The sequence below is a fragment of the Parus major genome, chromosome 2, assembly GCF_001522545.3.
Source record: "Parus major isolate Abel chromosome 2, Parus_major1.1, whole genome shotgun sequence".
NCBI classification, from domain to species: Eukaryota; Metazoa; Chordata; class Aves; order Passeriformes; family Paridae; genus Parus; species Parus major.
In genome coordinates this window covers 81767776-81792443 of record NC_031769.1, presented here as the reverse complement: position 1 = coordinate 81792443, position 24668 = coordinate 81767776, and the positions used below count along the sequence as shown (strand labels likewise).

At 42.2% G+C, this 24668-nt stretch overlaps 1 protein-coding gene across 7 annotated transcripts in view; it reads left to right on the top strand.

The window, feature by feature from the left end:
• The first annotated feature begins 11591 nt into the window (after positions 1 to 11591).
• TENT4A (terminal nucleotidyltransferase 4A) overlaps positions 11592 to 24668 on the top strand; it is a 70908-nt gene continuing 57831 nt past the window's right edge. For all 7 annotated transcript variants that reach the window (XR_004496013.1, XM_033512155.1, XM_015618017.3 and 4 more), the window contains exon 1: positions 11592 to 12674. Coding sequence is in view for 6 of the 7 variants with exons in the window: in XM_033512155.1 (XP_033368046.1) it covers positions 11881 to 12674 (794 nt within the window). In the remaining variant the exon portion in view is untranslated. The remainder of the gene's footprint in view (positions 12675 to 24668) is intronic.

Below are 24668 nucleotides of genomic sequence, written 5' to 3'. Positions count from 1 at the left end.
GAAGCCTTTCCCAGGGCAAGGGCCACAGCCCAAACAGTGTCTAAAATTTTATTAGAAGAAATCATTCCTAGGTATGGGGTAGTAGATTGTATTGATTCAGATCAAGGAACTCATTTCACTTCAAAAATTATTAAACAAATTTCAGAAGCTCTGGGTATTAGATGGCAATACCACACCCCTTGGCATCCTCAGAGTTCAGGACAGGTGGAAAGGATGAACCAAACACTTAAATTGTGTTTGGTTCATCCCAATTGTCTAAACTCATGATAGAGACAAAAATGTCGTGGATTAAGTGTCTCCCCCTTGCTCTGCTAAATATAAGAACAATGCCCCACTCTGAGACGGGTTTGTCCCCTTTTGAAATGTTGTATGGGATGCCATACATGGAATGCCGGTGTGACACCCCCAAGTGGAGGATGTGCAAATACAACCATATCTCATTGCTAAAAACAAAAATTTACAGGACCTTCAAAAGCAAGGGCTTATTCCCCAAAGCGCCACTCTGGGATTCGCGATACACCAGATACAGCCTGGGGATAAAGTCCTCATCAAAGCTTGGAAAGAGCTTCCCCTCACCCCACACTGGGAAGGACCATTCCTCATTCTCCTCACCACTGACACTGCTGTTCAAACTGCAGAAAGGGGCTGGACACATTCATCTCGAATGAAAAAGGTCGAGGATTGCAACACCTCCGAGTGGAAAGTCACCACCCCTCCGGGAGAGCTGAAAATTAAGCTTCAGCGTCACCACAAATGACCAGTGAAGACCAGATAAGTTGCATCAACGCAAATTGTGATTGTTTCCCTTTTATACATTTTAAGTGCGCTTATTGTAAAATAATTTGGGTAACCCACTGTTGGGGAGGGTACAGGCCCAAGGGATTGTGTACCAGTTGTCTGACTAAGGAACAGGAGGTGACTAGCCATCTCTTAATACTTGCCACCCGGGCGGGGTTTTTAGAACTTGACTCTCCTGAGTGGTACCTGATTTACCAAAAGGGGATAAAGGGAAAATTAGACGCCAAAGCAGAAGCACTAGTGATCAAGTACCGAAAGACAGTCAAGGTACCGTGTAGGACAGATAGAATTAAATTGTTTCGGTGGGCTACTTTCAAGAGACGGTATGCCATTAGGACTACAAGGGCCCCTGAAGAATATCCTTGCTGCCGAGAAGATGGTAGTCCCTGCCGTATATTTCTGTACGGGCGAAGGGCAAGGCAGAGGGATACACTGGTGGGGAATCCTGATTGTCCTGAGTCTAGCCGTGTGCTTGACCAAGGGAATAATTCCCAAGGTACCTCTGAGGGAGCATCCCTGGGGAAGTGTGAGCAGTGCCTGACTGCCACAGATACCGGACAAATAATTGACTGTCTTCCGGGACAACAAAAAGGGTTCTGCTTGTCTAACGGTACTCGGTATGGTCTCTGTGAATTAAAGGGGGAGGTCTGGTGCTACCACTCAGGGGCAGGTCTTAAGGACGGGCAGTCAAAGACTCCTACAGGAGGAAAGACCAAAGCTTCCCACTTCATATATAAGAGAGAAGCTGGAATACTTCCTCCGATCCCAACCTGTGGCCAATGTAATAAAACTGTATGGATGGGAGGAAAAAGACAATCTACTTTTCTGGCATACTATAAGGTCAACCCTTTGTGTTATGATAAAGCAAAATTAAAAACATATACTATGGGGGGGAAAATTGTACTGGGAAGGCAAAAATCAAAAACATGAGGAAAAAGCATCCTTTGACAATGAACCAATAATCCTTGATTTATTAAAGAGTGATGATGATTGAATTTGTTTACAATTTGACCAAATATTCTGCTTTTCAAAAGATGAGGAAGGGATGGATCCTGAAAGTAAAATAAAACAACTGACCCAAGAGTTAAAAAGGCAAGAAGTAGAAATCCGGAGAAAGAGGTTAGAACAAGAGAGACTAAAGTCTCTTAGTGAACACTATGAACAGTTAGAAAAACAATACAGTGATTGGGGATTACCAGCCCCCAACCAAAATCTCTTTATTGATCTAATGCAAAAAAATAGCAACGGAATTAGGTTTGTCTAACTGTTGGATCTGTGGTGGTTTAGAATCAGCCAAAAGGTGGCCTTGGAAGGGAGAAGGACTCACCCCAGAAAAACTCAGAAAGTGGGAGGTATCAAAAACGTCAAAAACAACACAAAGACCTGAGGGATGGGTAATAGACCAGAGAATAATTGGCACTGTCTGTATTAGCAGAGAGGGGAAGGAATTCACTGATTTGGTGGGATATACCCCGTGTATAAACACACTCACAGTGAATTCGGACACTAAATCAAAGACCTGGCAACCTGAACCACCCGCGGGCTATTGGAGTCGCACCCAGGGGAATCATTGCGAATGGGTTGAATTAATTAAATTATGCTGGTACAAAAACTCCGGGGCCAATCCCTTCCATGCACTAGAAGGCCTAAAAGAATATTGGGATGATCCTGCAAAAACGAACATAGGTTGGAAAGCCCCCGACGGTATTTACTGGATATGTGGGAAGAAAGCATACAGCGGGCTCGCCAGGAAATAGAAGGGGTCCTGCACCCTAGGAATAATCAGGCCCTTTTTCTTCACCTTACCTAGAACAGAAAGCAAATTGCTAGGAGCTCCCCTCTTTGAGACATTGAATAGACATAAAAGGGAACTAAAACGAGAATTACCAATGGCCGAAGGCAGTCAAAAATGGGGAGAAGAGTGGCCTGCTGAAAGAATCATTAAGTATTATGGGCCCACCACTTGGGCAAATGATGGCAGCTGGGGTTATAGAACACCTCCTAACAGACTCATCAGGTTGCAAGCAGTGGTGGAAGTAGTTTCCAACCACACCTCAGAAGCCTTAGAGCTTCTGACAAAACAACATTCGCAAATGAGGGCTTTTGTATAGCAAAACAGATTAGCCTTCGACTACTTATTAGCCGAGGAAGGAGGAGTGTGTGGTAAGTACAATGAATCAGAATGTTGTATGGAGATAGATGACTATGGGGAGACAATAAGGGGACTAGCCGCTGAAATAAAGAAAGTAGCACATGTGCCAGTCCAAAAGTGGAATTCTATTCTACAAGCCTCTTGGTGGGACCAAATATTTGGACAGGGAGCTTGGTGGAAAAAGTTGTTGTTCTTTATAACTTGTTCAATTGCAGGAATCATTTTTCTCCCATGCCTGATTCCCTGTTTTATCAGGTTAATTCATTCCGTTGTTCAGGGGATGCAGATCGCTGCCCTCCCCATTGATCCAGAAAACGCCCAAGGGAAGCCTACTCCTTTCTCCCAAATATCTAAACTAATGAAGCTAGAAGAGAAAGGAGAAAACGAGAAGGCAGTTGAAGCCTTAAAGAAATTTGAAGAAAATGACCCTTTTCAAGGGTACTGTGAGGATTCTCTAAAAGATTGGGAGGAGGACGAATATTGTTAAAAGTCCCCAGTCCTCCCCATTGGGAATAAATGAGATTACACAAATTTTTAATGTGATAAATTATTAGGCGGGGGACTGTGATAAATATGGCATTGGATAAAAATTCGTGAAGGAGAATAAAGAAATACATGTTATATTTATAATACTGTAAAGATACAAAATGTAACATAATCCAGAGATTCCTTCCCGAGTCGGGCAGTAATGATCTACGGCGACGCTTATCAGCACGAAATAAAGAGCAGGACACAGGCAATCAAACCAGACAATGAGAGTAGCCCAGTCGAGATATCCATCTGCTCCGCACCAAGATATCCATCTGCTCCGCACCCAAACTGGCCACTCCACCCTGGGAGATGCAATCAGAAGACACTCAGAACCATTCGCATGTGAAAGGACTCTGCCCCGTTGACTATTGACTCAGCTCCACGGATCCGGGAAATCTATTCATCCACACATCTAGACTCTTTGTTGGACTGTGCCCATCCCGGCATTTTTGCCTCAGGATACAAAAATCCTTATAAAAACCCTGGACCACAGTCCCTTCTTCGTGGATTTGGGAAAATCTGTACCTCTGGGTACAGACCCCTGTCCACCCGGCGCTGTGCTGATTTATTTATTGTGGTTTTTCTCTCGTTGCTTATGATTGAAATTGTTTTATAATAAATCACTTTTTATATTAACCCTATTTTGCTATTGCGTTTATAACAGGTTCTTCAAAGAGCAAGTGGACATGTGTGTGCTGACTGATGAGCCTTCACTCTGACAGTTTTCCTAGCCCCCTGGCCAATACCTGCATCTGTCCACTCCATTTCTTTTGCCCCCCTTATTCCTAGTCCAGATATTTCTCTATATCAAATAAAATTGCTAGCCATGTTCTCTTACCGATATATGCTTTTCCTGTCTTTGTTCCTATCCTCGTTCTAAAGGACCCGCTAAACCATATTATTCTTTCTTATCAATCTTTATCTAATCTATCCTACAGGTGCTGCACATCAACTCTAGTTAAAAACCCTGCCAAAAAATCTTGCTCTCCTTTAATCTTTTGTACTTCTCTGCTAACTTATCCATGATCCAATGCAAATACAGCTCAGGTCAGCGCTTTTATATCAACAAAAAACTGTTTCTCTTCTGGAAATGTCCTTACTGAGAGTCCAAGTGATTTAGTTGTGGCCCAAGAACAGTAAAAAATGATAGCTTTGAAGATGTAGATGCAGGACATAGATGTATTTAAGGAGAGGGAGGTGCATTGCAATAGAACAGTTTCTATTTAATGAGTGAATGCATGTAGGTATGTGCCTGTTCTGGCTATAGGTGAGGACCAGTGGGCAGGATGAACTAATGATAAATACTTAGGCACTTGACCATGAAGGACAAATTACCTTCTTGACATCTGTACAAGATCAAATATGGCTTTGATCTAGCATGGAATCTAATAAAAGTGGGCTACATCTTTCACAATGATAGTTTTTGCTGACGTCTGACGTAACCTTAATTCTAACCACAGTCATTCTGCTATGCATAAGTGATCCTTCCAGGTTTAGTACAGAAGCAGCTGCTACTCTGTCTGATTGCCATGTTAATGTGACAGATCAGGGCTCCAGGGTACATTCTCATTAAGAGACTTTTACATCAGCTTTCTCACAGCTTGCCTCTCATGCTCTCCCCAGCAGAAAGCTTACACCCAGCAGATATGAAGAAAGAATTTTTATTCTAATATTGTTCCTAGGAGGAACAACATTATCGATTCTTTTCCTAGAAGAGAGTCTAGCCAGATCTACTTTTTCTTTCCATATTAGTGCATGTGCAACCACTCTGTGAGTTGGGATCCCTCCCCTCTGCCAGGATTCATCCAACATGTTCTGCATGCCCTCAGCTGTTCTCCACAGCAGCCTGGAGAATGAAAACTTAAATATTATCCTGGGACCACCCAGTTGCAAACATAAGTAAGGGAGGAATCCTGACCAGTTTATTCCTATGAATTTTCATGAAAATCTCTTTAATATATTCTCTCAATCTATCATTTGAAGGCAAGCAACACTTCTGACAAAAGCAACTCTTTGCAGGGCTCTGTGTTAACCAGGACAGGAAGACAGAGCATCTAATTTCATACAACTCTTCAGAATCCCACTTAGAAAAGTACTTTCAAAAGCTTTACAGATATTTAGCATTATCTTCTTTGTGCTTTTTATCAGAATTTTATTTCATGTGTTAATAAAGCTTTGGAGAAAGAAAGCCTTTGAGATTTGTCTTCAATTACTGCTGGCAGAACATCCTCTCTTATGAAAAGTGACAAGTCTCTAAGGCAGAATTCCTAACCCCTGAGTTAAAAAACAAACCTTCCAAAACCTGTATGTTCCCAAATTTTCTCTAAGTAATTAAAAGAAACAAAACAGAACACAAGAACAATTTTAAAAGTTTCGTAGAACATCCTTGATACAGAAGAATTAAATGTCACTGAATACTGTAAAAATATGCTGTGTTAAGTACTTAATTACTATATAACAAGCTAAGAGAAACATTCATAATAAAGCAGACTTTTGAAAGTAATCATTATCAGAGTCCCAAATACAGTAATGGAAATAGACTGTGGGAAATGTCAAGGCGCCACCTTTACCTTGCTCCTGTTGTAGTATTGCATATGCATATCATGATGAAAGGTCTCCAAGGCAGAGTTCCCGCCAGAAGTGTTGACACACATTCAGCAGTGTGAGGCAAGAATCACACCCAGCTGTCCATGCATGTTCTCCCACTATGATGCCACCCTGAATGCAGTGTGGCTTGTGAACCGCCTCCCACGCTTTCTCCATTTACCACACAGCTATTTTATGTAGGCAGCTAGAAAAGGATTTTCATGTGCATGAACACGCCTGACTGCAGCTGTTCAGCTACTGATTTATGATGTGTTCAGCTTCTCTGACACAGGGCTGGCAACCCTTGTAAGAGCAAGGAAGACAGGGTGGGAAGAGGAGATGGCTGGTGGTTGACAGCTGTTTCAGGCGTTTATCTCAATTGGCTCTGAATATGCCTCAACAATCTAAATTTGGCTGATGCTTACTGTTCATCAGAAGAGGACATAGAGCCTTGAAGAGAGGAAGGACTGAGCCAAGTAGAAGATTAAGGGGGAAAATATAACATGATTTAACCCAGTTCAGGGTTACTCATACCCAGCCTTCTTTAATGGGAGACACAAGCCATTTTAAGAAGGTAAAAGTTTGTATTTCCAGACAACAGATCAAAAGAATGCCCCAAATCATACCTTTCAGGAACCAGAAACTGGTGTTCTAGATTTCTACCTGCCTCCCGGTTGTGATCAGCCACATTTGAGACATGAAAATGGTATCTCCACTCTCCCATTCAGGAATTTATTTACTGAGTAAAAGAAGTGATGATAGTGCAGCAAAGGAAACTGTCTCCCTGTTACCTCCTCCCCAACACTGTCTCCTGGTGACTAGCATACTCTGAAGGTCACTTGTTAGAGATGCACCTCCTTCGGTGAGACAGCCTTTCTCTCACACCCCCATATAGCTTGAGACCTTGAATTGTTCAGTTCTTTCCTCTTTCCATCTTCATCAGGTATGAGTATGATATACTGCTGAGCCATAGTCTCTGTGCCTTCTCCATCCATCCATCCATCCATCCATCCATCCATCCATCCATCCATCCATCCATCCATCCACTGAACCACAGAATATTCTGAGTTGGAAGGGACCCTCAAGAAACATTGAATCCACCTCTTAAGTGAATGGCTGTGGACCACAAAGGCTACAAAGGAGATCAGAGCTGGTGAACATGAAGAAGGTGATGCATCAGAGGCTTGCAGTGTGATTGTGGTGGCCAGAATCAAGGTCATATGCACCAAAATCCAAATTTCATGTCCAGTCTTATATACCTCTAGGGATGGCAACTCCACCACCTCCCTGGGCAGCCCATTCCACTGTCTAATCAGCCTTTCTGTGAAGTAATTCTGGTCCAACCTGAACCTCCTCTGGCACAGCTTGAGGTTGTATCCTCTCGTTCTGTCACTGGTTGGCTGGGAGAAGTTACCAACCCCCACCTGGCTACAGCTTCCTTTCAGGCAGCTGTAGAGAATAAGGTCACCCCTGAGCCTCCTTTTCTCCAGGCTAAATAACCTCAGCTCTCTCAGCTGTTCCTTATGGAATTTGTGCTCCAGACCCTTCATCAGTTTTGCTGCCTTTTTCTGGACTCACTCCAGCACCTCAATGTCCTTCCTGATTTGAGGGACTCAGAACTGGACACAGTATTCAAGGTGCAGCCTCACCAGTGCCAAGTATAGCGAGAGACTTTCCATTACCTGCATTTGTGGACATGATTTCTGAACCTGAGAGAATTTCAAGCTCTCAGGGGCTGACTGTTCCCAAGGGAAAATCTTTGGGAACTGTCTTTTTCAAGGACTATTTGTGTCAATAAGGTTTTACTTTCCCAAAACAAAGCACAGATGTTCTGAGAGTGTTATCTCTCTTGTCCCACCAATGAGAAGAGGGAGGTGTTGTTCCTTCTACCAATCAGGGTGACCTCATCAGAACAGCTCATAAAAAAGTTGACAAAAGCCCAAAATAGAAGCTTCTTAACCTCACAAAAAACTGGTTACTGTGTGTGTGATTTCTTGTAACCCTCGCTATACTTGGTGTCCTCTAGTGTCATGCATCCTCAAAATTCAACAGTGGGAAGGAAGATTGATTGAAAAGAAAGGATATTTTTCTTAGGATACAAACAGTATTTGACTTTCAAACACTCTGAGAATCTTACCTTCAGTGTGGAGTTTCACTCAGAAAAGGACAGCTGAATTAAAATCAACCAGACTTTTAAAAAAATTAATCCTTGAAATGAAGTTCTCACTTGCTGCTTTTAGAGGGAAATTCTCACTTTAAGGATACAAAATTAGAAGCATGTTTTATTTAGATTTCTCACTGGAGAGGCTAGAAACAGAGGAGAGAAAAAGCTGATGTTAGGAAGATGATGATTTTTCTTCTTGTTGTACCACAACAGACCACCAGGTATTATTTCTCCATATTGTACATATTTATGTAGGAAACATGTAATATCTCCTTTTTTTCAGAAATATTTCAGTGATGGGCCACAAGCTTTGACAAATAGTTATGAAATAGATAAATGAATTGGTGTATTATCAAACCATTGCATATAGATTTCTCAGAAATTTCCTTCTTCTCCAAGTATTTAAAATGTGGACCTTCAAGCACATTGTGCCTACCCATCCATCCCACGTTCTCTATTACACTTACATGGTATCTGCTGCCTTGAACCCATCCAAAAAACTGACAAAGCACTATTGTAGCTTCAGAAATTCTAGCTAACACAGCTTAAGCCAGTGAGAGACAACTCCCTCTGTGGCTACTTGAGGAAACAGCCTAGCCTCTTCCAAGACAGTGTTGGGATTGGTCAGAGTCATCCCTCATTCAAAAGCTGTTTCTGAGTTACTGCCTCTTACAAAGGAGTGGTCTCTACCATTTAGACCTGAAACGAGATAATTTTAGCAAAGAGGGAAATCAGGCCCTCTTGAAAGTGCCAGCTTTTAAAAGATGGCAGAAAGGCAGAGAAGGAAAAAAAGAAAACGGGTCATGAAACTGATGAGCTTGGAAAGGTCTCCATAAGATTGCCCATTGTGTCTTTTTGGTTTACCCCTCCACCTCTTCAAGCAGCCTGGTCTAGTGGAAGGTGTCCCTGCCTATGGCAGGAGGGTTGGAACAAGATGATCTTTAAGGTTCCTTCCAATACAACCACTCTATGATTCTTTGATCCTACTGATCAGTGTTCCTTTATTTTAAGAGTTTTAATTCAGCAGATTGAAGATGTGATCTTTATTGGATGTATGAAAAGTCAAAACATGGAAATGAAAATGCTGAGATGTGGTCTCTGTAGCCGCCTCAACCTTCTCAGTATTTCACAGTCAATCTACAAAGTAACTCTTCCAACCATTAGCATACCACAGCAGCTCTCCTTGCAGAAATACTGTTGATCCCCATCTTTCCTTGCTGTAGTCAGGCCATCATAGAGGCAGAAATGCAAAGTATTCAGGGCTAGAAGAAGAGACAGTGTAATTCTCTGGTTTATTTCTTACAGTATTTATATAAAAAGAACTGAGTCAAGGGGCCTGTTTATTTGTTTTCTTTCAAGTTCAATTAAAACCAAACCAAAACAATCAAAAATTCTTTGGAAGATGAACCATAGAACCAAGGACTGCTATCAGTAACTCAAGCTGAAATCTCTGTTGAAAATCTGAACACTTCATTGACCATGCAAGAAATTGCAGTGAACATACTCCTACATGAGACATAATTAACAGCTCTTTCATGTGGTCTGGGTTTGGTTAGTTTATTGTGTACTCTTATGTGTACTTTGGCTGTTAGTCCTGAAAACGGGCCTATTCCTTAACAAAAACAGATTAATGATCTGCTTTTTCTAAATTACTTCTGGTAATAAACATTAAGCTGTCACCCTAATATCAGTTTCCCTTGCTCTGAAGTCCAAGGGCATAGTTTGAGAACACAATTACATCAAGCACAGCTACCCTTTGCTAACAAATGACTGTCTTGTTCTCTCATTCTCTCTCCATCGCCCTCCTTAGTGCCAGCTCTGATCACAAAGTAAGCTAATTCAAAATAAACTGCTGAAAACTATTACTTTTTTTCCAAGTGTGGTCTTCTCTGAATTAACAAGTTAAATTGGCTCACTGATAAATATCAGGGGTTGTGCAAAGCAGCAGGGAAAGGAATTAGCAGGATTATGGAGAGTGGGACTTCTCCTTTTCTCACCTTCTGTGACAGCTAATTCATTCAAGAAGAACCATGCAATTGCATGGGAGGGCTGTTCTAACTAGGATTCCCTGATAGTTTTTGGGCTTATGAATGTACAACTCTTCTCTATGCTGTTCTGCAGTCAGATTAAGTGCTGTATTGAATGGTCTTGGAAGTCCTAGACGGTTGGAGTTTCTGGGGTTACCTCAGGAGAGGACACTTTATCCATATGCATGCTAAAGCTGCTCAAGGAAATAGGCTAATCAATGAAAGCAAACCATTACAGACATCATTCTGGGAGGCTGGTTTCAGATCACAGTGCACCTGTGTCTGATCCCCTTCCAACAGCAGTATGCATTTTACTTAGTGATCACTGCACACGAAACCCATCCATTAGAAACACCCCTTGGAACTGTCTCCCTGTCCTATCCTGACTCAAGCCCAATAAAAACTGAAGAACCCAGTGGAAATGTGTTGCTTTGCGGTGCTGTCTTAATGCTACCAATCCAAGGAAAGCCTTCTCTTGGTTATGAACTGCATGGTGCTGCCTGGACACATCACCCAGGCCTCCCCTTTCCCCCTGGGAGTGAATGGCCTTGCTCAGCCCCATGCTCTCCATTGCTCAGCTTCCCCAAAGGAAGCCTGCACTTGCTTCTCCTCTGAATTAGTCCTCAAAATCCACCCTTTTGTTTTTGTGGGAACTGGGCTACAGTTCTCCAAAGGGATAAGCTCTGCCATGGAGGGGTCAGACAATGCAGTATTTGTGAGAAACCAACACAGAAGCAGGGCTGCAGCTGCATCAGCTGCTCATGGAGATGGAGGGAAGACAAGTAAGAGGGAACCTCATGAATGTCTGCAAGTATCTGAAGAAAAGATATCAAGAGGATGGAGCCAGGCTCTTCTCAGTGGTGCCAAGCAACAGGACAAGAAACCAAGGGCAGCAACTGATGCAATGGAAGTTCTACCTAAACATGAGAAAGAACCTCTTTCCTGTGTGAGTGACTACACACTGGAACAAGTTATCCAAAGAGGTGGTCGAGTCTCCCTCACTGGAGATATTCAAGAACTGTCTGGATGCAATCACGCGCGGCGTGCTCTGGGATGCTTCTGCTTGAGCAGGGAGGCTGAACCAATGTGGTCCCTTCCAGCCTGACCCATTCCGTGACTCTAGGAGTTACGGAACTGCCGGAACCGCCCCGCAGCTCTCCGCGTCCGCCTCCGGGGCTGAGGCACATCTGCCCCACTCCACGCCGGCGCAGGCGGGAGAGCGCCGAGGTGGGGGAGCATTCCCAGCTCGTCTTCCTCCTGCTTCCCGCGCATGTGCGGTTGCCAGGGCGGCCGTCTCCGGTGAAGGTTTAAAATCTGCGGGACATGCGCAGTGCTGGTTCTGGCCCTGGCGAGGGGGACACGCCACATTGGAACGGAGAGCGGAGTGCTCCGGGCAGTATCGGGTACTGTTTGCGCCGCCTTTGCTTCGTCCCGAACTGCGCTCACGGCGCCCGGCTCTGCCTCCGGCCGCCCTGCCGCCCTCCCTCGCTCCCTCCTCCCCGCGACACATGCCGCTGCTGCCGGGCCGCTTCTAGCGCCGCTGCCGGGCCGAGCGACCGAGGGAGCGGGCGGCGGCGCGGAGCTCTGGCCAGGCAGTAAGGGGCGACGGCGGGCGGACGTGGATGGATCCCCGCGTGGCTTGGATCCAGCCCGAGCAGAAAGGACCCGCGAATGCGCTGTGGATGCAGATCTGGGAGACCTCGCAGGGTGTGGGGGGCCGGGGCGGCGCCAGCTTCCCGCACTATCTCTGCCTCAACTCCCCGGCGCTGGACTCTGCTGCCTCTCCGCTCCGCGGGCACGGCTGCGTACGGATCGGAGCACCTGGCGCCTGCTGCTCCTCTTCCTCGCCGCCTTCGCCTTCGCCTTCCCCGCCAGCCCTGCTGACTGGACTGGTGCCCACAGTCCCCGGTGGCCCCGCGGCGGTGAACGGTGGCGGCGAGGGAGGGCGGCGGCTGCAGAAGTCGCCTTCCGTGTCTTCCTCCTCGTCCTGCTCGTCGGTGGAGTCCGGTACCGAGAGCCCCGGCTTCTCCTCCTCGGGATCGTGCAGCGGAGGCGGCGGCTCCTCCTCTTCCTCCGGCGGCCCCCGGGCGGTGGCGGTGGCTCCTCCCGGGCTACTGGGCAGCGGGGCCGGACACGAGGAGTTTTTCAACTTCCACGAGAACAAAGTGAACGCTGTGAATGGGCACCAGCAGCCGCCGCACCCGCCTCCGGCGTCTCCTCAGCAGCACCAGTACCACCCGGGCCGCCGGAAACGGGAGAATAAAGCCAGCACCTATGGGATGAATTACCTGCTCTCCGGCAGCCGCGGCGTCGCCGTCATCAACTCCCCCCACCAGCAGCGGCAGCCGCCTCAGCCAGCGCTGCAGAGCCCCGGCACCCCCTGGAAGACCAGGAAATACAGCCCGGGCGTGCAGGGGTGAGCAGCCGGGGCCCTGGGGGCTGCTACAGTCCCAGAGGGAAGGGGGGGGGCTCGGCCGCCTCTTGCGGCCCCACCGGGAAGATGGGTGGTGGTTCAGATCACAGGAGCTCCTCTGGAGCTGGCCGCGGCAGGGAGGCCGATGGCAGGGCGCAAACCCGTGCCCTTTTATAAATCACCTTGGTCTGTGCCGGCTGGATGGCTCTTGGCCGAAGCAGCGATTCAAGCAGTGCTGGGGAGCCCGTAGATAAAGGCGTTTAGGCCTTACATTGTAATAGGTTGAGAGGTGAAGTTGTCCGGCCATGATCAGAGGTCACCTACAATAATTAAAGAAAGGTTGTGTGCAGGATGCATGTCAGAGGTATCAGGTGTCAATTCAGATTTTAAAGAGGAAGTGGAAGGCTTCCATTCAGAAGAATTCAAAACTCTTGCGTTAATTTTTAAATGCCTCTGCTGAGGCTGCATCAAGGTGGTTAGCTTGGAGAATGTTAGCAACATCAGTTGAAAAGGAGGTGCCGAGTTCTGTCTGAGATAGGCATGAAAGTCAAAAAGTTAGAATATTTCTCTCAAGCTTGTGTTTTAGCTCTAGGATAGGTTGAGCTAGCCAATACCTGTACAGAAATATTGCCTTCTTTAAGAGAATGCTTTTATGAAGCTTATCCTATCTTGTAAGCCATGCCTTTCTCATATAAATGGGTAGTTAGTAAGGCCGAGTATTCAGTTTGATCTGATTGGCATGGAGAAGGGACTGCTGTGTTTCATCTGTAAAATTTCATTCAATCAAGGGGAAATACTGCTTCCTAAAATTAAAGTTACTTTATTATTGGGAAAAGTGCTAGCTGCATTGACTGACTGTAGCAGATTTCTGATGTCACTTCAAAAACAGTTTCTTGGAATATCCTAACATCAAGACCCTTGTATGCCTATGGAATAAAGGCACTGCATATTTGTAGAGGGGGAATAGCTAAAGATAACAGGGTGCGAGCTGGGGATTTTCAAGTGAGAGATTTAACTTATGGACAGACAGTGTCTTCCTTTTCTCTTTTGTGAAGCACTGTCACCTGCTGAGTATGTTAAAAGTTATGAAGCATTATTAAAATATATTTTTAAAATTTTGTTTTTGCAAACCATAACCTCCAGAGGGGGATTACTGTGACTACTGCTTTTTAGTTCTGGACTGACATTGAAAATTAAAATTTCTTACAGGAAGCTAGAATTTGAATCTTTAAGAGGTGTCTTGCACTAGGAACTTTAGGTCCTATACTAAGAAGTTTGTATGTCTCAAGTTCCAATAGTGTCTTTAAAATTCTGTGAATTTTTTGTTTTAATTTCATAGAGATCTGGTAGAGCACTGAATTGACTTCTCAATTCAAGTCAACTCTGTGTGAGGCAGATCTCCAGACAAGTGGAGGAAGCAGCAGCCTGAGTTCACCCAGCAGATCAATGGCAAACCAGTGAATGAAGTCCAAGCATTGCAAGTTTTGTCCTGTAGCTGTTAGGCAGCACCACCTATGCCATTCTCATATTTTTATTTTTATTCTTCTGTCCTTTTTTCTTTTAGCTTTCCTGTAATAGAGGCTATACCACTCTTCAAGTATGAGTTTACAGAGAATCCATATGCAAGGAAATTGTTTAGCTGAGATTCAGTTGCACTGCTCAGTTCTGTAATGTAGGTAGTTCTTTTGTTGATGTGTTAATGGCCGTTTTTTTTGCTAATTATCTTTGAATGTGGGATCTGTGTCTCCTGATGTTCTGTCAAGGATCTTTTTTACAAAAGTGGGACCTGATTCTGGCAGTGGGATACCAGTAACTGAAGCATGTGTGATACTGTAGTTCCAAAGCATTCCTTAAAGCAGCAGGGAATTAACTAGTGCTGAAGGAGAGCATGAGTCTTGAAACCATAGACCCAAATATGACAAGCAGCTCATACCTTAAAGTTTGAGTTCTGTTACCCTAGGTGAATCTTGCGCAAGTATATATTCTTAAAGAATTTTCTGTTCAGTGTTAGTAATTTGTTATGAAGTGTTTGCATGATTGAAATAAGAATACTGTCACTGATGGAGTGGATTTAGGTATCTGTCTTCTGCAGTAATTATTGTATAGTGGTGGGCTTAACTTTTTCCTGAAGCCTGGCTGGTGTGTTATTTGGCAATTCATGTAAAAATGCACTGAAAAGGCTGGGATGGGGACAGATCCCTACAGGAGTTTCTTGTGGATCCCTTACATTCCTTTAGTTTTCTGCTGTTCCCTGGAACTGTCAGCTTGGTCCTGAAGTATCACTTTGATAACTCATCATCTGTTGACAAAGCATCTTCAGTGTTGCCTTACTGGTATATGCAACTGTTAAAAAATGTGATCCTGAAAACTTTTAGCTGCAGTCTGGTTTGGGCATTGATTATAGGAGGAAGGACTTGATCATAGGTATTCTTATGCTTCTCCTGTAGATGAATGGTAGAGCTTACTCTCCTGTGAGTATTGTTTGTAAAATAATGCTTTTTTACAATGTGTTGGAATTTCCAAGTAATTCCAGTGACTCACAATGTTACTGTATTGTCTTTTGGTAACAGAGTAAACTGGGTAATCTCTGTTAGCCCTTTCCCAGACTGCAGTTCTACTTCTGATGAATTGCCTGTGTGCTTTGAAGCAGTTTAGTAGCTCAGCTTTGCTCATTCAGAGCTGAGGATGATCTGTAGCACTCCAAGTCATTTTATTCATACTGCTCATAGTCAGTAGCTTTGTGATAGTAGATGTGGTGATGTATAGGAATACTGTATAAACACTGTTTTCCTCTATTTTATATACAGCATTCCTTTTCTTCCAGTGGCCTCATGCTTTCACCACTTTGATAGCAGCATGAAGATCTTTGCAAAGGAAGTTTTTCCTATAAAACACAAGTGTGAAAAGCTGTGTTTGATTAGATTTCATCCTAAAGCTGTGCTCTTGGATGCCCTAGATTGCCCTATGTTACACTTTCACAGAATTTTGGAAGGTAAGGAGTGAGGAGATTGAAGCCATATTTATTCCAGTGCTTCAATAGAGTGATTAATTTAGCAACACTGTTAATTCCTATGTGTCTGGGTTTAGTTTAGGGCTACAGATGACAAAATGATTGGTTTCAGATGCAAGGCAGAGAAGTGTCCTTTAATGTTATGAGGTTAATTCAAACTAATGACTGATGTTCAGAACTTCATGTTATTTCTTGGTACTGTAAAGTATCCTCTTGTGGGGTTTAAAACTGCATCTAGCCTCTCAGGGTGTGCATTCTTAGTTCAGCAAATATCTTCTGTTTCTGTAAAGTTAGTATCTTAAATGTATCTAAGTAACTTAAGCATCCAGAGAATTTAAAAGTGCTCAAATAAATAATGCTTCAAAAGACCTTGTCAAGCTATTCTAAGCTTTTTGCTGAAGCCTCTACTGTTTTTGTTTGGATCCACAGCTGATAGAGTGCTTTCTCTGAAGATGTAGCTAATACCTTGTGAATGTTATAAAATCACATCAAATTTAATTATTTTGCTTCTTAATAAGAATCTAACAAAGTAAGTAAAGAATTAAAATGTTTTTAATATTATTAAAATATATTAAAATATTATTAAAATGTCCATTCTGCTTAATACTTTCAACTGAGTGTTCAGTCTAGTTGTGGATGTTGAATGAGATAAGTGCTGAAACATCTGGCATATCTGCTTGGTACATTACAGTGCTGTGCAGAAGCAACAGAAATGGCTTATTGAGGATTAGCTTGGATATCAGAACTGTTACGATACATTGGAATGGTGCTCTGCCTGGACTAATTAGTTTTGCAGTGTCTGATGACTTCCAGCATTCATTTTCCCCCCTGTATAGCTTTTGTTTTTAACTCTTTTTTGATAATGCCACACAAGTTCTGCTGCATAGTACAAGAGCATCAAGACCTCTGCATTTCCTTATGCTGAAGGAGGATTCAGGACAGCATTCCCTGATGACTACAGCAGGTACTTGGGGAGAGTTCTCATAAGCAAAGTAAGCTTATGGTAGTGCTTTCACAGAAGCTTCAGTGTTCACCAGTTTGTAGCTGAATGATACTGTGAACAAAAAGTGATGTCCAGAGATAATGGTGATGCACCTGTATGCTAAGCCTGTATTAGGTCATCTTTATTTCTTCACTTCTGTGCAGGGTTTCTAATTCCAGTCTTGCAGGGCTTTTTTGCATTTTTGTTATATTTCAGAACTTTAACTAAGTAAAATTTAATTACAGTTTAGTGCAATTCACTATTAAAAATCCATTGCATTCAGGACTGCATAGCTCCAGTTGCATGTTTGTCAACCCTTGCTTATTATACTGCTGTCAGAGCTGTCATATACAAATAAATGTGTGAGCATGCCACATTGTCAGCCCCTTCTGCAAATTGTTTTCTTGTAGTTTGAGCTGAAAGAATGTAGACTTTGTAAATGCTCTGAAGCCTTTACTGTCTGCAGTGAGATGTCCAGTTCTTGTAAGGTCTTTAGAGGCCTTTGCTCCAACACCTCCTAGTAAAGATGCAGCACAGTGGACTATGGTTCATGCACACTCCTGTCCAGTCCTTGCTGTCTGCTATCTGTGATGCTAGGTGGACATCTGTAGTGGAGGTATTAATGTAAGAGGCAGGTCATGCTGGCATGGTACACTCAATTCTTGTTTTGCTTGACTATAGGGTCAGGGTAGAACTAGGCAGTATATGCTGGAGTGTATGCAAAAGGAAGTGTGGAGCTAGTTGCCTGTTATTCATAGTAAATTTCTGGAGAGAGCATCAGGATGTAGTTAATTAAATGGATTTCTTTTCATGCCTGAAGTTTGGTATGAAGGAAAGTTCCAAGATAGCTGCTGGATGAATTGCCAGAAGAACAGAATGTCTCTTTTTTTTTCTGTGGTCAAGTAAATTGCCTTGGTAAAGCACAAAGTTTCCATGCAAAGTGAATAGATACCTAGTGTAGAGTTAGCGACTGATGCTTTGGGCAGTGGAATAGAGGGAACATTTTGGCAGCAGTAGTCTTGAGTCACCAGAGGTGTACTAGAAGTCAGAAAGGCTGAGCTACAGTAGTAAAATATGAGAAGGCCTTCCATGACAGGTGCTCATATCTCTGTGTAAAGAAGAATGGGAAATGTTTGGAGCAGTTTAATCCTGGCATCAGCTTCATGGTGTTTTTGACAGTTGTTAGGCTTTGGCAGTAAAGGCAGCTGGCACTAAGAATATCTACAGTTGTACTGGGTGAGACCCTTAGAGGCCAATGGAAAATATTGGGAAAAGAATATATCAACATGAGCTTATGGTGATATTTCCTGGAAGCATCTCCCAGCTTTAAATTACCTGTGGTTCTTGGACTGTCTGGGCTGTAGGCAGTGCATTGTTGTGCTTATCGTAGATTTTGTGTATGAATGTGTCTTGCATTGATATTTTATGATCTGGCATTAGCAATGACCTGTGGGAAGATGTTACATTGCTACAGTAAAGCTGTGCATTATGTAATGATTTTTTGTTCTTGTTGTTTCCCGAGGCTGTCACTAGGGTTCTAGTGGCAGCCAGTTGCTGTCTGTGCTTTACAGAGGCAGATCATGAGTGCTTTTTGCAGGGGACATGAAAAAGGAGGAGGGGGAGGTTGAATCACCTGGCAGTTGTTTGTTTTCTAGCCTGTTAAATAATTTTTTGTATTGAAATTGAAATCCTGCCTTTAGATGTTTATCTCCTCTGTATGCTTTACAGTCCCTGTTTTATCTTTGGGACTCACATGAACCTCACCTGTGTGTGATAATGTCGCAGTATTCTTGCATCTTGGGCTGTCTTGTTCTATCTTGTACTTTGTCTCCTGATTACTAACATGGGACTTGCCTGATGTTTTTGTGTTTTGAGACTTCATCTGTGATCTTACTTTAATATGGAAACTAAGAGTTCCAGCTGCTTGTTTTCTGTTTAAAACACTTCTTCATCTATGTGAAGATACATATCTCTATATATATACATATCTTTATCTATATATATCATCTCATGTCAGCTTTGTTTCTTCATAAGCCTACATAAGTGCGTATGTCAAATGTTGTCACATGCCATTTGGAAATCCAAGAAAATAATGGATTTTCCTATGTGGTTCTCTGATTCTTCTAAGTAGCAATGAAAGTTGTTTTTATAAGACACTACTTCCATTTATGATAGTAATGTCAACATCTTGATATAGTCATAGATATTCGTTTAATGCATTGATTCTATTTTAGGCTACTTTGATTATTTTGACTGTCAAAGCTAATCCTTTTAAATTAAAAAAAGAAAGATAACTGCTTATGGTATTGGTACAAATGCAGTATTGAGTGAGTGTGACTTTTGGTGAATACTGAATTACCAGAAATAGGTTTTGCTGTGAAGTATTTTCTATTAAAAAGTTTGGGATATGTTCTCCCTTCATAGTTGTGGATCAGGGAAGTCTCTGAGGAATTAAGAAAATAAAATACTAGCTTCTCTACATATCATGCATTGAGATCACTTAACTTTCTCTGGACTGATCACTTAATTCACTTAACAGAAGCATGTTTTTGGGCTCCTGAACTAGTTTAGCCTTGCTCAGTCATGGCTTTACATCTCATTAGGTTGTTCTTCGTCATCGTTTTTGATATCCTTAATCTTCCAATCCTCTTTTTCTGCTTTGTACATGACTTCAGGATTTCTGAAGACATCTTCTGATGGAATCTTATGAGAAAGTAGTAAAAGCTCTTTTTTCCCCCTAAAACCTGATTAGTGATGCACACTAAACAACCAGTGTGATATCTTTAGAAGTCTCTGAAACACATTGTTCTTTTGGTTATGATTTTTTCTTCTATTATATGGCAAGCTGCAGCAGTACTTAAATCCAGAAAATACTTTTCCAGCTTTTTTTGACTTGCAGAGATGCTGACTTTGAATATGAAGGGTCTGTTGCCAGTAGTGCTTTGATGGGTGCATTTTGAGTTAAAAGTCTGCTGCTCAGAATTATATCAAGAGTTACTTCTCTTAAATATTTCAGTGACTTACCTGATGTAATGAATACCTGAATACCATGGGCATAATTAGTGTCTCATCAGTAATATGTTTCTGCTGTTGCAGTCTGACTTGTCTGGGATGTTAATCACTTGCTATCTTTGAGCATTTGGAAAATAATGTTATTGAGACAGGGATTTGGGGGTTCAGTGGTTTCATTTATTTGCATAGCAAGCTTGCTGATTCAGTCCCAAGGTTTAACGTATGGCATTCTCCTTCGCTGGTGCAACAAAACTATTGCGATGGTTTTTTTTTTCATCAGGAGTAATGCACTTCAGAAACTTATGTAGTGGATCTACTATTGCCATGTATTAAATTGGAGGTGTACATCTGCTTATTTTTAATTATTTTTTATGATGCAGCTTTTCCAAAGTCCATCCAGCCATTAATAAGGTAACTGTTTGAGTTTTATTGGATTGACATAGTTTGCAAAAACAGATTAGTTTCTGATTTTCTTCAAAATGCAGACAAATTCTGTTACTTAGGTTTGGAAATTTACAGTACAAATCAATCCAACAGACTTGGTTTCTTGAGTGTATCAACTGTCAAGGTGTTCCTAAGAGGTAAAATCTAATTGGCAAGAAATTTGGTCAAAAGTTAGGATGGACTCTGACTTGCATGACTGTGGGGCAAAGAGAAAGCTGAGAGAGGAAATGAGAACAGCATGATCTCTTGTGGAAAAGGTACAATGTATTTTACAAACTACTCTTAGTTTTGTGGATGAGAACAAAGTACTTTTTTCTTCCAATCTCTCCTCTGTAGCTAACTTGCAAAGTAAACTCAATTTGTATTTGAGTTTGGTGTTTAGTGTACCTGTCTGTAAAACCTTTCACAGCTCTGATTAATAAGTTCTATATAGTTGAGGTTCGTTTGTTTTTTTTTAATTCTGCCTTCTGTACAGTTACAGTGATGAAGATAATTGCTATCTGAATAATGTAGTAGTATGAGACTGATTTGGTGCAGCAGTACAGTCTGTGAATGTAGCACTGTGTTCTTATAGTTCCTCTCATCTGCGTGCTTAGAGCATTGCATAGGGCTTAGAGTAGTAGTGCCTGAGCCTTACTGGTGTTGAGGAGGACTAGTATACAAAGGTAAAGGCATCTGATGTCTGTTATGAATGGGAATGTAAAGAATTGTAGTTCATCTCTTCTTGGTCATAGTTGTATTTTTAGCCCCTTTTGCACATGTCTTAATCTTAGATCATATTGGGAGAAGTCTGTCTGAGAATGCATTATTGTGTTCACGTACACACTCTCTCTGTCCCTGTGTGTATATATATAGATATATATCTCCCCCTTTATTTCACTGAACTGTGTTCCTTAGACGGTTTCCTGCTTTAGACTGTAAGACTGATTTCAACTATTGAATGCATTTAATTGTTGTAGTGTGAGATTTCACCTGCATTTCCATGATAGTGCAATTGTGCTTTGCCCTAGTCGTAGGTGAAGTTACAGTTCAACAGATTTCCAAAATACATGCAGTGACTGATGTGCATTTCATCATTTAGTCTAGAGACAGTGAAGTCACATGTGTTTTGGAATTAATGTTTCACTGAAGGAATTTTATTCTATGTATGTATTCTATGACTTGTAACCTTTATTTCAACAGATTCTTTTGAGATGCTGCCTTTACTTCCCATTTCTTTACCTCCATTTTCTACACATCTGTAGTGTTAGGCCCCCATGCTTTAACTGTGGCATCTCTTCCTTCCTTTTATAAGGATTCTTGGATGATGTGTTAGCCTTCAGCTAGAAAAATATTTATTTTAATAAGTAAAGAATATGTTTTTAAAAAACATTAGTTGTTCCACATAAAAGATGCAATCATGTTTCTATCTGTTCCTTTAGAAGAAATTAATGTGCTTAGTAGTGTAGTCACGTTGAAATGGAGCCACATGCTTTCTTGAGGGAACAAAGTCTCTGTAGCTTTTCATTTGCTTTCTAGTTTGTTGATGTTTGAGAATTTAGTTTCACTGCATTGAAGTTAGCCCTTGAAGTAATAAGTCAGTCTTATGTATAATAATGTTTGTAGTAAATGAGTAAAATGGATGATCTCCTTTCTCAGAAATGTGCCATTGAAGAAAAACATTGCAGAAGTCTGAGAATGTCGTCCGAGTGGTATTTTAACCTAGGAACTAGAAGAGTGGCTGCCTTTTCTAAAACAGTAGAAGGGATAATTTTTTGATAAACAGAATATGTTAATTCTGTTGCAGTAGTTCAGCCTGTAAGTGACTGCTGCTTGCTGTGCTTAGCGGTAAGAACATCAGTAAATGGTAGGTTCTTCCAGGCTGTTAAAATTAGCAACCTGAATAATGTAGCAAGTTGTAGTGGCTTAGATTTGCCAATTTGAGTTTCCTGGCCAGTGCACCAGATAATGTGGTGGGCTTAGCGCAGGCTAAAATCACCAGTGCACGTACTCATTTCTTGCTGTGAGATATGGATTAGGAGAAGGGAAAAACAGGCTTAAAACTTAAAAGGTATAAAGAATTTTATTAGCAGGACTACAAGAATAAGAAACATCAGAATAAAACATCCATAACACCTTTCTTCCCCTTGCCCAACTTCCCTTTACAACTGACAAGCTGATGTTAAAACGGTACCAACTATACAATAGTCTTTCATTAGTTCTTGTAGGGAAAGGAGTTTTATCTTGTCATGCTATGGAGACTTCTCCACAGAAACAGTTTTCTCGTGGCTTTTCATTTCCACAAATAGCAGCCACCCGGGCAAAAATTCTGCATTGTGACATTCCTCCCATTTTCACAGCCCTCCTAGAGGTGTGTTCATAGGCTATGAACTCAAGGGGTATTATTTTAAGGATGAGTTGTTCAAAGGCAAAGGTTCTCTTCATCTGTCTCTATGATCATCCCTGCGAACAGAGGTTTTCTTCTCTCCCTGGAGGCAAAGGGTCTCCATCATTCTCATCTCTCTCTCTCTCTGTTTAAGTGTCTCATGAGATCACAGCTACTCCACTGTCTGCTTCAATTAGAATACTTTATTCCCCCATACTCTGATGAATTAAAGGAGATATTTCAGTATATCATTGTCCATCTCCATTGCCCTATCAAAAGAATATTTCAGCCCCATTAGAACATCTTTTCATTCTTCTTCCATCTGAGGCTTGACTCTCTTTACTGACCTTGGTGTTCTCATGTCGTATTTCTACGTGTTGATCGCTCTTTTTCTGTCCCTGGAGAGCGGATTGAGGTTTGCCGGTCTCATTTGTGTAGTGAAAGGGTTAATATCTTTCCCAGTGGCCACGGCGGCGCTGGGCCCCTCCCTCCACCTGGCTGGTGCTTCGGGGGCAGTCGGAACTGTCCGTGGGGGCCAGGGAGGGAGAGCTTAGTGTTGAGGAGATGTCAGCAGCCGTGGCCCGGCTCAGCCTATCCCGTGCCTGGGAGCCGCTGGGGTCAGGCCTGGCTGCCCCCCTTCCTGGCTGCAGGGTAGTGGGGCCAGCCCCACCAGAGCTCAGCTACCTTTCGAAGCCAGAACCAAAGAGAGAGAATTCCCGGGCTTACGGTTTTTAAAATGTGGATCTCACAGAGGCAGAACTAATTTCTAAATGGTGTAAAATGTCAGTACTCAGAACTAGCCATCTATTGGCCTTTCCCAGGCACAGAGGAAGCTCCCAGCACTTTCTCTCAGAGAAATTACTTCCATGGGTGTTTCTTACTTCTTTCCCCACATGTCAATCAATATGAAACCACCACACAAGTACAAGTAACCACTCTTCTGCATCCCTGTGTTCTAATCTTTGCCATCTTATATTAGGTAAGATGACAGTTAGAGCTTACCAACACATTTCTTTCCCAGTACTTCTATAAATACAGTAAAACTGTTGTGAAAAAGTTGATTAGAAGGCCTGCATTTGCTAGTAAAGTAAGACAATAGGAATCTTAAATGCCTGTTACAGAAGATTGCTAGGTCCTGTGATGCTGTTGAGAATCCAAATTCTTTAAGAAGCCAGAAGGAACTTGAGAAGACTGACTTATCTGTATGTTAAAGGAAGTTCTATAAAAAGAAGAGTTAGAATGTTACTTGTGTCTGCATGTACATCATGTGCTGTAGATGGAAATTGTGTTCCTAATGGTTAAAATACTGACACAGTCCTGACTTAAGAAATGCTTATGAAAATCATAGAAGCTATGTGGACAAAATACTCAAGTAAAAACTATTCCTGTATTGGCTGTCTGAATATTTCACTTTACCTGTCTTTTTTTCAGACACTGCATTTTTCCTTCAGCTGGTAAGAAGTTACGCTGGGATTAGTCTGGAACAGCATACAGGATCTTGTTTTTATACATGAGAGCTGAGGTTTTTTTGTGACAGTGTTCCAGTAACCTTATCTGAGCAAGGGTGTTTACAAAATTGCAAACTACTGTAACATTAAATTTTAAAAAAGCATCTCTGTTTTGAGAAGCTTCTTCAGGTGTAAACCAGAAGGTAAAATGCTAGCGTGGTTGTGCTGCCATATGCTGTTAGTATAGCATTTATTCTTATCTGGAAGGACATAGAAGAAGATGATCTGTAAGAAGTAGAAACCGTTGAATTAAGGAAAACTGGAAAGAGCAAACAAAATAGACTTTTATTAAGACAGAGGGTTGAGAACTGTTTTGCCAAATGCATTAAAGACCTGAAAGTCTTGCTCATCAAAAGTAAGAAACTTGTCAATCAGTAAGGCTCAGAGAGAGACATAAAAAGGCACCAGGGGGAACATAGATCATGTAGTCAGGCAACTGGAATTTTAAATTTCAGTAAGTGTTTAAATCCAGTCAGCAGAATGATACCTGTTATATACCTATGTATTGTGGTATATGCCAAAGAATTTCAGAGGAATTAGCCATGAGTATGGCTTGAACTCCAAAGGAGCTTTGATATCTAGACCTTTGCTATTGTCCCAAGCAGATTGAAACATTAAACCTTGTACTGCCTTGCCAGTGCAAAGTAGAAAATATGAATCTGACTTCATATTAAAA